At 42.9% G+C, this 13,010-nt stretch overlaps 1 protein-coding gene across 1 annotated transcript; it reads left to right on the forward strand.

Annotated features, from left to right (window-relative positions):
* The first annotated feature begins 2,553 nt into the window (after positions 1–2,553).
* cmtm6 (CKLF-like MARVEL transmembrane domain containing 6) lies at positions 2,554–8,409 on the forward strand. Its single transcript, XM_030103339.1, is given in 6 exon segments — positions 2,554–2,577; positions 2,580–2,648; positions 2,651–2,668; positions 5,356–5,532; positions 6,069–6,167; positions 6,268–8,409. Coding segments are annotated over 6 exon segments (549 nt in total). The 3' UTR covers positions 6,430–8,409.
* The last annotated feature ends 4,601 nt before the right edge of the window (positions 8,410–13,010 follow it).

The following is a 13,010-nucleotide window of genomic DNA, read 5'->3' on the forward strand; positions in this document are numbered from 1 at the left end:
TCAAAATAGAAACAGCTGGTAACTCCCTCCTCGTGCGTCTTTTCATGTGAAGACCAGACCGGAAGCTGTGTAAGCCAAGAAAAAGTACGTAAATGCGGAAGTTTCAGAGAAACGTTGGCGAAACCAAATGAAGCGTCCACACACAGCTTCAGCCCTGGAAACGTGCTCATCCTCTCCTTTCCGACCGGACCTGAACGCACCGGTGAGTTTCTTCACTTCGGACGTTTCTGGGTTCTTTCTGAGGTGTTACCTTCACGTGACCCGTCGGTGTGTCGGACAGTATCAGCAGATTTTTTTTTTCAGGGCGGAGGTTAAAGCTACCGTTTGCCCTGCATCTGTTCTCTTTCGCTCTCGCGTACACACACACACACACACCACAACACACACAGACACACACACACACACACACACACACACACACACACACCACACACACACACACGTTGATTATTCATCTTTCCACTGCTTCATGTCATTTGCTGGTTTTTTCCCGTCCAAACCGTCATAAAGTTACCTGGCCGCGGAACAAACCCCGGAAAACCTTTGAAATGACAACCAAATCATTTCTGCTCCGACCGAACCGCAGTGAATCAGGTCTTTAACCCGTTCTTTCCAACTGTGAGAGCCCGAGTCGGAGGGGGCTTCAACGGAGCGTTTGTTATGCACCCTGTCCTCGCCCACTTTCACTTTCACCGCAGAGCCTTTTTGAGACGTGTGTGTGTGTGGTGTGTGTGTGTGTGTGTGTGTGTGTTGTGTGTGTGTGTGTGTGTGTGTGTGTGTGTGTGTGTGGTGTGTGTGGTGTTGTGTGTGTGTGTGTGTGTGTGTGTGGTGTGGTGGTGTGTGTGTGTGTGTGTGTGTGTGTGTGTGTGTGTGTGTTTCTCGTATTTCTATCCTTGTTGGGGCCAATGTCCCCCACAAGGATAGCAAAACGTGAAACGACGTGCCTTGTGGGGACCTTTTCCGGTCCTAAGTAGGAGAACAGTGTTTTCTTGACCTGTTGTTGTTACCTGAAAAGTAAAAGTGCAAAAACATTTCTTTAGGGTAGGCTTTGTTGTGGTGTGGGTTAGGGTTAGGGTAAGGGTCAGGGTTAGGGGCTAGACATGAATGGGAGTCAATGGAAGGTCCCCACAAGGATAGAAATACGAGACTGTGTGTGTGTGTGTGTGCGTGTGTGTGTGTGTGCGCGCGCGCGCGGCCTGGCCTACCCTCGGTGTGCTGTCCTGTATGAGAGCCACATGCTGGTCAACGCCTCACACAGGATGTAGGTTCAACTCCCACCCGGCCTTTCTGTGTGGAGTTTGCCATGTTCTCCCTCCACAGTCCAAGAACAATGCAGGTGGTGGCTGTGTGTGTGTGTGTTGTGCGCCTGTTGTCATCTATCGGTTGGCCTCTCAGTGAAAGCAGTCTGAATGAACTTTGTTTTTAATTCTCCGTCTTTGCAGTGAGAAGCAGGAGCATCACGAGGCGGGATTAGACGGGGGGGGGGTGTGGTCAGTGGTCCTTTCACAGGTTTGTTCAGCGGTTTTGGTGAATGTGCACGCTGGATTTCATCAGTCACATTTTTGTCTCCATCAGCAGAAAATGTCTCCGTAACAGGAAACGTTTGTTCCTCAAAAACAGTGAAAGTCAGATTTTACAATGATGGAATTTGTACATATTGTTTCTGTCGATTCAGATAATCCGAGTCTCCTCAGATTAACTTGTAATTTCAGATCAGTCATTTCTTTTCTTCTTACAGACAGAAAAATGAAACACACCCTCCTCCTGTGTCATGGATTAGTCCAGCTCCTCATCCAGACTAATCATCTTTATCATCCTAACCTAAAACTGACTTTATCATCTGGTCATAATCTTGTTGTAATCCTGTCATGGTCCTGCTGTGATCTGGTTTAAATGTTTTTGTAACCTGACTACAGCTACATTCTGGACAAAAAACATATTTAATATAGCTTTTGCATGGCTGTAACCTAGGTCATAATCTGTCTGTAATCTAAATGTAATGTTACTGTAATCCAGACAAAATACGACCGCAGTCTGATTCTCATCCAGCCTTGATTTGACATGAACGTAATATGACTGTGATCAGCTGTGATGTGACTGTAATCCAGCTGTGATGTGACTGTAGACTGGGGTGACTGTGGCTGGATTGATAGAGTTCTTGCTCTCCATCAGTAAGCTTGAGAGATGGTCTTATCTGCTGTAATCCCACTGTGTTTTTACTGTATCTCAGATGTAATCTGACTACAGTGTCCACCTGTGATCGGACAGTCCTCCAGCTGTCATCTGTTGCTCAGCTCTCGTTTATAAACTGTGGGCTGCCGTGTAAAGAGCAGAGGAATAGATTGGCCCTGCAGATTGATCTCTCGTCTCCGCTCGGCGTTTAGTGACGGAGGAAGTGATGAAAGAGGAGGAAGTGATGAAGAGGAAGTGAAGCTGCAGGAAACTTTGAGAGGAATCTTCGTTCTTTGATTCCCTCTAAGGAAAGGAAATGCCACGGTTTGGATAGTGACGGTGTGTGACGAGCTCTCTGTCTCCCTCAGCTCCGTCTCAGCCATGACTGAAGTCTACTCGCCCACCACACGGCTCCCAACCCCAAGGCGTCGTGCTGCCTGGTGCCCTCGGAGCACCTGGAGAAAACCCCGCTTCTTTCCTGAAGATCGCTCAGGTGGTGAGTTCAAAGGTCATCGGCGAACGCGACCTTCAGCTCCTCCGCAAGAAGGCCTTTTATTGTGAAAAGCACCAGGAAGTCACTATGGGGTATGAGATAACTCAGAGCTGGAAAATAATCTAAAAACAATCAAAATGTAGCGTCCCCTGTGGAAGAAGGCTCCACTTTTAATTCCTCCGCCTTTCGGCCCTGAACAAACCAGATACTCCAGCTTTTATTGAACATGTGTCGACGCCGTTACACCATCCGTTCCCGTTACCGTTAATCTTCTACACGTTATATTTACACTCAGCATGCAGAAATGCATACATACATACGAAACTGTTCACATATTGACTTGCACATATGTCTGCATGTTCCACTAATTCCTAACACCACCCTGACTCCCCCACTTCCTCTGAGATGCCCCACTGGAGGCGAGCACACACCACAGGAGAAGGGCTGACTCCTGTCCTGATCTCCCCTGCCTCCACCATCTTTGTTTACACTGAAGTCACGTTTGACTGTGAGAGATTTGGAAAACTGAGCGTGAAGAACCTGATACTCTGCTGAAGAGTTGTGCAGTGTGCTCCATCGTGCACACTCCACACACACTGCCAGACCAGAAGAGAGAGATCATGTGCGATCTGTCCTTTGTTTTGTGTGTGTTCTCTTACTCTGTCTCGGTTTGAAGAATCCCATAATGCGTCTGTGTTGTGGAGAAAAAAAATTTTTCGATTGAGTTTAATATATTGAATTACTAGGCCTGCTGTAGTGCAGACGGACACAAGGCATTGTGGGTACTGTGGTTAATATTGAGAGTCTTTGTTCATTGCGCAGCTGATTCTGTCAATTCGGTGCTCATATTAATATCTAAGCGGCTTCCTGAGTCTGTGTCACTGTTATATTCAGAAGGCGAAGTGAAGACAGAACACTGAATGATGAGCAGGACTGTCCTGGACTTGGTTAGTTGTAGAACTATCTGTTTTTATTGTCCTCCTCCACTTCCTTGTGTGTTGGCTGCAGGAAGCGGAGAAAACAAACTGATTGTGTATCTCTTGTGCGGCTGCGGTGCGTTGTGCCTCATCCAGTGGAAATGCTGCCTCACGACAGAAGGGGGCAATTCGTTCTGTAGCATCCTGGGTAAAATGGGCTTTACCGTTGGTTGGCTGGTTGGGTGACTACATTTTCATTAGTCTATGTGAGACGGTTCAATAGTTGTGTGTGTGTGTGTGTGTGTGTGTGACCTCTGGGATGGACCTTCCTCATTCAGCTGCTCCTCAGGAAATGTCTGAGTGGGAAGTGAAAGTCCTGCAGAGCCTTTTGGCTGAAGTTAGCACATCTTAACACACACACACACATCACTGTCGCAACACCTCACTCAGGGAGTGGGGGCGTTTTTTGGGGGGGGTAGCTGGTGGAAAAGAGGATGTTGGAGTGAAGACGTGACTGACTGCTGTGATGTAGATCTCACTCTGTACCTGCACAGGTGTGATTGTTTTTTTTGTCCAAAATAACCTAAAATGTTAACCAGCTAGCTACAGACTGAGTCCTGTAATCCCGCTGAGTACCAGCAGGAGGTGCAGTGAGTCGCTCCTCCTCTCTGCCTGCATGCCACCCAACCAACCCCAGTCACTCGCTGCTGCCACCTGGTGGGACTGCTGCAGTATTACACATTACAAGTGTCATCCAGCCACGGCGCCCCTCTCTTCTTGAAGGGCGACCCTCGGCTGGTCGAGTTACCAAAACCTCCCCGACAGGGTTGATCCCACAGATTCAGATTCAGGTCTGGAGGAAGTGCAGGACATCTTCACTCTGTTCGTGAGCTGGAGCACTGTGCTCCATAAAGATAAAACCAGGCCTGCGTTGTTCTGGCATTAGAGCGATCACTGAATGAATGTTCTTCAGGTAGTGTGGCAGCACACCGACCAGGCGGATGTGAAAGGTTTCTGATGGTCTGACGAGACACTCGGCGCCTCTCCTCTACTTTAAATGTGCCTGGAGAGGAGAGTGTCCATCATCTGGTTCCATGGGACTCTGCTCCACATGAAGCAGCCATCAGTGTGAATTCTAATTGATCCAGGACGTATATCGGTCCATTCATTCAATAAACACCAGTGGTGGACTTCCTGCATGTTTTGTGAGTGGTGTTTGTAGACTTATTTGTACTCATGTGGAAACTGGGTTCAGGTTGGTTACAGATTGGCTTCAAACTGGTTTCAGACTAATTTTCAAACCAGCTTCGGGTTTGTTTTGAGGTTTGTTTTCAGGCTGGTTTCTTACTGTTTTCAGACTGGTTTACGCTTGTTTCAGGCTGGTCTTCAGGCTGGTTTCCTGGTTTGTTTCAGACTGGCTTCAGGCTTTTTTGGGCTGGACTTTAAACTCTGTTTAAAGCTAATCTTGCTGTAGACTCCAGTTTTGAAGTGTCTGAGACACATTCAGATCTAAAGGACTCAATGGAGTTTGGATCCTTGACTCTGTTGGTGTCAGACTAGTTTTAGCCTGGGTAGAGTTCATGTCAGATTTTTCAGTTTCAGTCGCTTTAAGGCTACTTTTAAAATGCGATAATCTCATCCTGCTCAGACTATTGAATCTGTCTCAATTCAACTCGACTTTATTTCTACAGCTCCAGTTATCTCAGTGCACGTTTTACAGAGACAAGCCAACCGTTCTGAGTGATTACTGAGTGGTGGTTTGCTGTCCCTCAGCTGTTGTCCTTCGTGGCCTTCGTCCTGGAGGAGTCGGTCTTCATCTGCACCAGCTGCACGCCGCTCTACTTCTTCGAGTTTGTCAGCTGCACAGCCTTCCTCTTCACACTGCTGCTCCTCATCCTCCTCTCCACCTCCCTGTACCAGAGGATCGGCATCACCTGTTGGCCACAGCTGGTAACACACACACACACGCACACACGCACGCACAGATGCAAGCTGCTGCAGACTGCGGTCCTTCATCATAATCCCAATTTTCACAATAAAACACAGAAGACAGAAAATCCATACGAAGGATTTCAAATTTAGACTTCAGTCAGAAGCCGCAGAGCTGATCCAAACCTATCAATTTACTTCAACGGCATACAAGCATAAAATACTCTGGTCTGAGATGAGTTTAGGATCACCTTAAACTAATTTAGGATCAAATTAGGCTAGTTTAGATACATTTTAAACTAGTTTAGGACCGTTTAAAATCATTTAGGACCATTTTGGGCTAGCTCCAGGACCATTTTAAACCAATTCATGATCATATTTGGCTCGTTTAGCATCAATTTACAGGAGATTAGGACTATTTTAATCAAGTGTATTGTAATTTAACCTTGTTCAGGACCATTGTAGACTTCTTTAGGGCCATTTTGAAGTAGTTTCGGATCATGCCAGACTAGTTTCGGATAACGGAATGTGTTGACAGTGTTGTTTGTGCCTTTCAGGACTTTATTTACACTGGCATCATCGCCGTTTTTCTCCTCATCTCATCTATTGTCTTTGCTGCGGACAACACCGGCTCCAGTCTGGAAAGGGGAGCTGTGGTAAGACACACACACACACACACACACACACACACACACACACACACACACACACACACACACACAGCCTCCTCCTCATCCTTCTCCTCTCCTCTCTCAGGCGTTCGGTTTCCTGGCCATGGTGGCGTTTGCTGCTGACTTCCTTTACGTCCTGAAGGAACACGGCCATCCCTTTAAGCGCGGCGCGCCGCCGCAGGAGGACATGGAGAGCGCTGCGCCAGAGGGCGAGAAGCTAAACCCGCCGGTGAACGGAACAGAATGAGAAGCGACTGTCAGCAGGTGGCGCTCTGCTCTGAAAACATCCACACCTTTGCATACTCCTTTTTTTAAAGAGACACTAAATGCACCAAAAACCTCCAAATGTGCTCCTTCGTGGTTTTTTTTTATCCTGCAGGAAGCTGTCGCTGCTTCACTTCCTGTCTGAACTTACTATCAGCAAACCTTTCAAAATAAACTCAGAATTCCTCTCTGTTGCATATAAAAATGCTTTATCCAGTTTCAGTCTGACACAATAACTGAACCTTTCACAGTCTGACAGCCTCCATGACTCAGCATTTATTCAAAGCAGCAATGCTGAATTAGCATGGATAATAAAACGGCAGCATCGAGCAGTGTGTGACGCTCATCCTACAAATGCTCATTCCTTTCAGACGCCTTTTTACTGGGAATAAAAGATCGGGTAAAATCTTTTAAATGTTTTTAGCCTCTTTCAAACGTTTCAAAAAGAAACAAAAATCTAATCATTAAAAAAAACAAATGCTGCTGCAGATTTAAAAATATTTTTTCAGCTTTTTTTGTGTGTATATTTTGCAGGGGACTCTTTTGTTGTTTGTACCTTGGCCTGTGGTCCAATCAGATTCTCCCGTCCGTGTCTCGTCCGCATGTTTCGATCTTTTTATCCAAAAACTGCAATACGCAGTTTGTTTTGCGTTTGAGTGACCATCGTCACTCAGTTTGCTGTGTTTGATGAAGGAAATCAGGCTCATAAATCAGTTGAATGATGATCTGTTGATTATCTGAATGCTTTTATTTTTATCATGACATTTTTAATTTCATTATTTCTGATTTGTTTCAATTCAGGGACCAAAAGTTTGATTTCTTACTTCATTCAAAGTTTTTTTTTTTTTTTAAGTTGTGGTTTTTATCTCTTCTTCTCTTGTTCCGTGTCGTTTTGCTCCTCTGTGGTGGCTTTGTTTGTTTCAGTGGATTATTTTGCCTTTGTGCAGCACTTTTTTCTTTGGTTTTTGACATTTATGGAATAATTTTCTGTCTCTTCGGGCTCAATTAGCATCCGGTGGGGGTTATTTTGCGTTACTTTGGCACCGTTGACACAACGTTTCAATTGTGAATGTGTCGTTTTTGCATTTTTGTTTTCAGAAAGGTTTGGCGTTTAGACAGCAACATTTTGAAAATGATGCCTGTTTAGACAAACAGCAGAAAACAGTGTAGTTTGGCTGTAGGGCTACTAGTGGGTGCTGTTTTTGTGTACTGAAACTATCCATGCACACATTGAAGGTCCTTTAAACTGCCGGTTTTTTTCATAATTTTGGCTCATTGAAGCTTTACCTGGTGTAAATTTTAGCGTTTATGCCCTGAAAATGAAGCGGACTGCAAGTTAGAAAATAAATTTGACCTTTGATGCTTTTCTTCCTGTGATTCTCGGGCGGTTGAAAGGTCGTGTGAGTTTGTGTAATTCCACTGTGGTTCACCAGGTGGCAGTAATGTGTCAGATTCTTCTTCTGTTGGTGGAGCAACTCACCACACCTCCTGCTGGTTCCCTGTGGGACTGCAGGACTCGGAGTTGTCTGTTACAAAATTTTAGATAAAATATGAAATATTACAAATTGTACCTTTATTAGACAACGTGGTCTCATGTTTCATCTTTTTCTGTTTTTTTTTTTTTTTATTTTAATTTTTTTTATTGTCAATTCCAAAGTGAAAAACTGAACTGTAACCTGACCATCATTTTGGAAATGAAAAACATTTTATTACAGCCTCATGACAATCATTAAAAAAAGCCTATTGATCACAGTTAACGCTGTTTTTATACCAACATGATTCATATTCAGGACCAAAGTGTACTTAGGAGAAAATCATGTTTTTATGTGATATTTAGAGACACGATGTCCTCTACTTTGTATCCCTGTGCCTTGATGAAGCCTACACACACACACGCACACACATACACACAACTTGTATTCCATCTGTTTCTGTCCTGAAATAAACAGAATTTTCATTTTCATCAATGTTTGTTCAGGTTTTTTTTTTTCTTTAATTTTGTCAAGCAGCTCAAACTGTGAACGTGAACTTTGTGGAAAGTGATCACATGTTGGAGATTTAAAGTCATGAGGAAGGCCAGCTGGGTGCTGGGATGCCCTCTTGACCTGCTGGAGGTGATGGGAGACAGAAGAATGATGGCTGTGCCGTCATTTCTAATGACCAATGACTCCCATCCCGTGAAAGACACCTTGACTGCACTGGAGAGCTCCTTCACTCACAGACTTATTCTCTCTCAGTGTTTGAAGGAGTGATTCTCAAAATTATTTTGAACGCGTAATGATTTTTAAAAAGCGTTAGGTTCTGACCATCTTGGTTGATTTCAGATGATTAATAAATATGTTTGAGGTTTGTCAGAGGGAACCCTTTGGGATTTTTTCCAGTGGCCCCGGGTCACTCTGGAATGTGCCTGTGACAGCCAGCAGATCTCTTTTCTGCTCACATGAGCAATATTGTGCCCTGTGAGGAGAAGATGCCCTCAGAGTGCAGCCCTGCTGCCTGTGCTCTTGTTTAACATAGTCACTCATTCGTTTCAAAAATTTTCTCAAGCGTTTATTGTAATTCATTTGAAATTCAATAAGTGTGAGTTTGGCTGTGAAAAGGTCGCACATCGATAATAACACCAGAAAAATGAGAGAAGCCATTTGTTACACCTGAAATAATGGTGATCCAGTGTCATATGTTTCTAACTTAATTTTCCAAAGATGGGGAGCTAATCATGTGACTTGGACTTGAGTCTGTTTTGATGACTTGTGACTTGACTTGGAAAAAATGAAAGACCTGAGACTTCACTTGACTTGAGACATGATGACTTGAATGATTTCAGTGATGGTTTTGTTTTCAGATTTAATATAAATATAAAATGAATATGACATATTAGCAATATGAATGTAGCTCCAGAAAAGTGTTATGACTGAATCAATACGCTGTCAGTCATGCGCTCTCTGCCTCACATGTTTTGTCCCATAACCAATCAGAGAAGAGTTTTTGGTCCCACAACCAATCAGAGAGGGGGTTTTGGTCTCACAGCCAATCAAATTACAGGGAGGAGGGTTAGCAAAGCAGGAAAAGTGACAGGATGCTAAATTTCTCAGCCTCTGTGAATGTAATTTCTTAATGTCTTAATTTATTAATTAAAATTACAGCCTAGTGTTGCTAAAATCGCAGTCATGTGTTCATTGAGTGACACTCGAGGTGAGGCCGGCAGTTCTCCCGCCTCATGGTAGGGGGCGCTGCAGAGTCCGGACAGTCTAAACGCTACAGCTGCAGAGGAAGAAACCGCGCGAACAATCTGCACTTTTTACATGATGGCGGATCATAAATCCAGGGTCAGAGTTTTCTCTAGACTGGACTTTCACTTGAAGTGGAACTAAAAATTCAAGGGATTTTTATCCAGAAATATCTCGGTATGAACTCCGTTTATACGGAAAGGTAAGACCATGTTAAAGTTTTTTTTTCCCAATGAAATGTGAATTTATCTAAATACAGACATTTCCTAATTCGTTTAAAATTTACTAATTTCATATTTCATCTTTACTTATTTTCTTTTTTAATATTCGATTCTATAAATATCATTTTACTCTCTGTAATAATCAATAAAGTAGGGTTAATTCATAAAGTAGGGCTGCCTGATGAGGTCGTGATTAGCTGTACTTCACAACGACAAGGTCACGAGGTCAAATACTGTGTGACGTTTGCATGTTCTCCCCGTGTCTGTAATTTTCTCCCACAGTCCATAAACTTTATGTGAGGTTCGTTCTAAATTGGCCCTGGCTGTGATTGTGTGTGTTATTGTCCTGTGATGGACTGGAGACCTGTCCAGGTGGATCCTCTCATCGCCTGTCCAGGATCAAGTGGTGGAGAAGATTAATGGATTAATGAAAGTGTTTTCTCTCGATTTGTAATAATGCTTCAGTGAGATCTGAAACGTACACTAACCTCGTCACTGCTGTCTTTCAAAAGATGAATCATTTTCTCTGCTGGGGGAAAATATTTGTAAATCTGGTTCTGATAGAATCAGTATCCAGAACCTGATCGAGCCTCAGCAGGCAGGAACCTGACCGCCCATCACTGCTGACAGCTGCCCAGATTTAACAGTGAAATACGGACGATGGCAATCCAATTCTACATCTCAATGTATTTCATAATTGTACATATCAAGCATACCCGGCACTGAGTGTGAGATTCCCAGGCTTTCAAGCCACATGATCTTTCTTCATGCAGTAAAAATCGAATCAAGGGCTGAAAAAGTAAACCCCCCAACGACGAAATACCTGTAACCTCAGTGAATAGTTTTAAAGTTGGTTAAATATTATTTGAGATGGACTGAATGAAGTACTGGTTAATAAATGAAGTAGTCACAAGCTAAAACACTAATATTGCTTCAAATTAGTCCATGGCATACATACGTTTTAAAACGTATTGAAATAGATATGATACGAAGTAGAAAAGTACATAAAATATTTGAAACACTGCATGAAAATAAGATGACTTGACTTGGACTTGATTTGACCCCCCTCCCATAAATAAATAAATAAATAAATAAATAAATAAATGGTGGGATGAGACTTACTTGAGACTTAAAACTTTTGAAACTTGAGACTTCCACATTGAGACTTGGTTCTATGTCTCATTTTCCATCGAACAAGGAAATTGCAAAACAGCAGAGAGGAATCCTCAGACCGTGAAGTCTGTGAAAATGCCAATAGTTTGCTTAACACTGCCACCTGCTGGTGAGAATAAAGACCTTTCTCATTAAACCAGGTGACAGGACTCCAGTGTGTCAGAGACAAGGTCATTGCAGTTTTTCTCCATTGTTTAGACACATTTTCTGAAAGCATGTCTCATATTCTCAGAATTCTGCAAAGAAATCCAAAATAACACACAATGGATGAAAGCCAGCAGCTCTCCTGCAAAATGGAACTTTACATTCAAAATAATGTAATTTCCACTCAGAATGGTATGTTGTCTTCAAGTGACACACAGAGACCATCATATGAATAGAAATGTATGAGAACCAGTTGAACACTGATGTGCTTAATGTAAAACACTGCAATGAATGGAAAACACTTCCCCACTCATCATAATGGCTAAGTTTTACTCTTACTACAGACATATGTGAGTGGGTTGTAAAATGTGTGATAAGCTCACCATATCCTTATTCTGAAATATCTCATTGTGTTCTATCATTTTTGTATTTTTCGTAATGTTATGGTGTTATTTTTTTGGACCATGTTCATGATTTCTGTTTCCTGTTCAGGAGAGAGAACACCTTATGTTGCTCGTCTTTCAGTTCTGCCAAACACAAAATAAATACTGCAAATACAGTGTAGGAATCCAAAGTAGGAATATATTTCCCAAATAATTGAAACATACTTGTATTTGTACAGTCCTACAGAACAGTCAGCAGGCTATCCTGGACAACTGGACTTACTGAGTCACTGAGCAGTACTGCAGTTTGTAATGAGAGTAGAACTGGTCCCGCTCCCGGTCCTGGTCCCGGTCCTGGTCCTGGTCCTGGTCCTCTCGCTCCTGGCTCTGCCTGTGTCCAGTGTTGGCATCCTTTGTTCTTAAACAGAAGAACTCGCCTGTTGCCGTTTCATAAAGCTGTGATTTTGAATTGTAAGACTGTGTGACAGGTGTTCATGTGATGAGTCGGTGTGCATAGTGGGGCAATTAACTTGAGAACTTTGAATGACAGTGTATTCCATGTGAAAATGATATTTTTGCCATGGCAATAGTGTTGAATGCAAAGAATTGTGTGTAGTGTTTGGAAAAAAAGTGTTTTGTACAACTGCATATTGTGTGTAAAGCAGGAATTGTGTTTGTGGCTGAGCAGAATTGGCTCAGGGTGTTGGTGAATTATTGTCATTGTGCCTCAATGTGCCAGTAATCATGTGTGAACAATTCAGAAAGACTGTGAAAGTCGTTTTAAAAAAGATTATTTACCGGAGATTCAGATATCTCAAATTTTCAGGGTGTCGCACTTTGTATAAACACAGTTAAGAGGAGCTGAAACCGAATAATAAATTCACAATGTTCCTGAAGTCAGTGAGAGAAACTGGCTCAATAACTGTGGTGTGAATGTTGAAGGAAGCTGAACATCTTAACTGTATTTTAAATGTGCTGCTTCAAATTTAGGCCTGACAAGATGATTTAGGCTGGGGCTGACTCATGAGTGCAGGGTCAGGTAATCAGAGGCAGAAGAAAAAAAAATGAACATAGAAAACATGTCCGATCCAAAGCATCTGGAAAAATGAATAGAGCGAAACGTTTAATGATCACTTATAGAAATTCCGGTTTAAATGACTGGAGGGAACAAGCCTAAAGCATAACTAAGCACAGAGGGCATTGATGAGGTTCTACGTCTGGATCACAATATTCCTCAAGTCAAACAACCATTCAGATTCAGATTCAGATTCAGATTCAGAAAACTTTATTGATCCCAAAGGGCAATTTGTTTGCAGCACATCTCGAGTCGTTTCACATGTACATACAACATGAGACCGTTCAGTTTAACCACAAGTGGAACTCAGGTTGAACAATATTAAAACAAGCAATACAATA

This window comes from Salarias fasciatus, chromosome 11 (genome assembly GCF_902148845.1).
Source record: "Salarias fasciatus chromosome 11, fSalaFa1.1, whole genome shotgun sequence".
Classification (NCBI taxonomy): Eukaryota; Metazoa; Chordata; class Actinopteri; order Blenniiformes; family Blenniidae; genus Salarias; species Salarias fasciatus.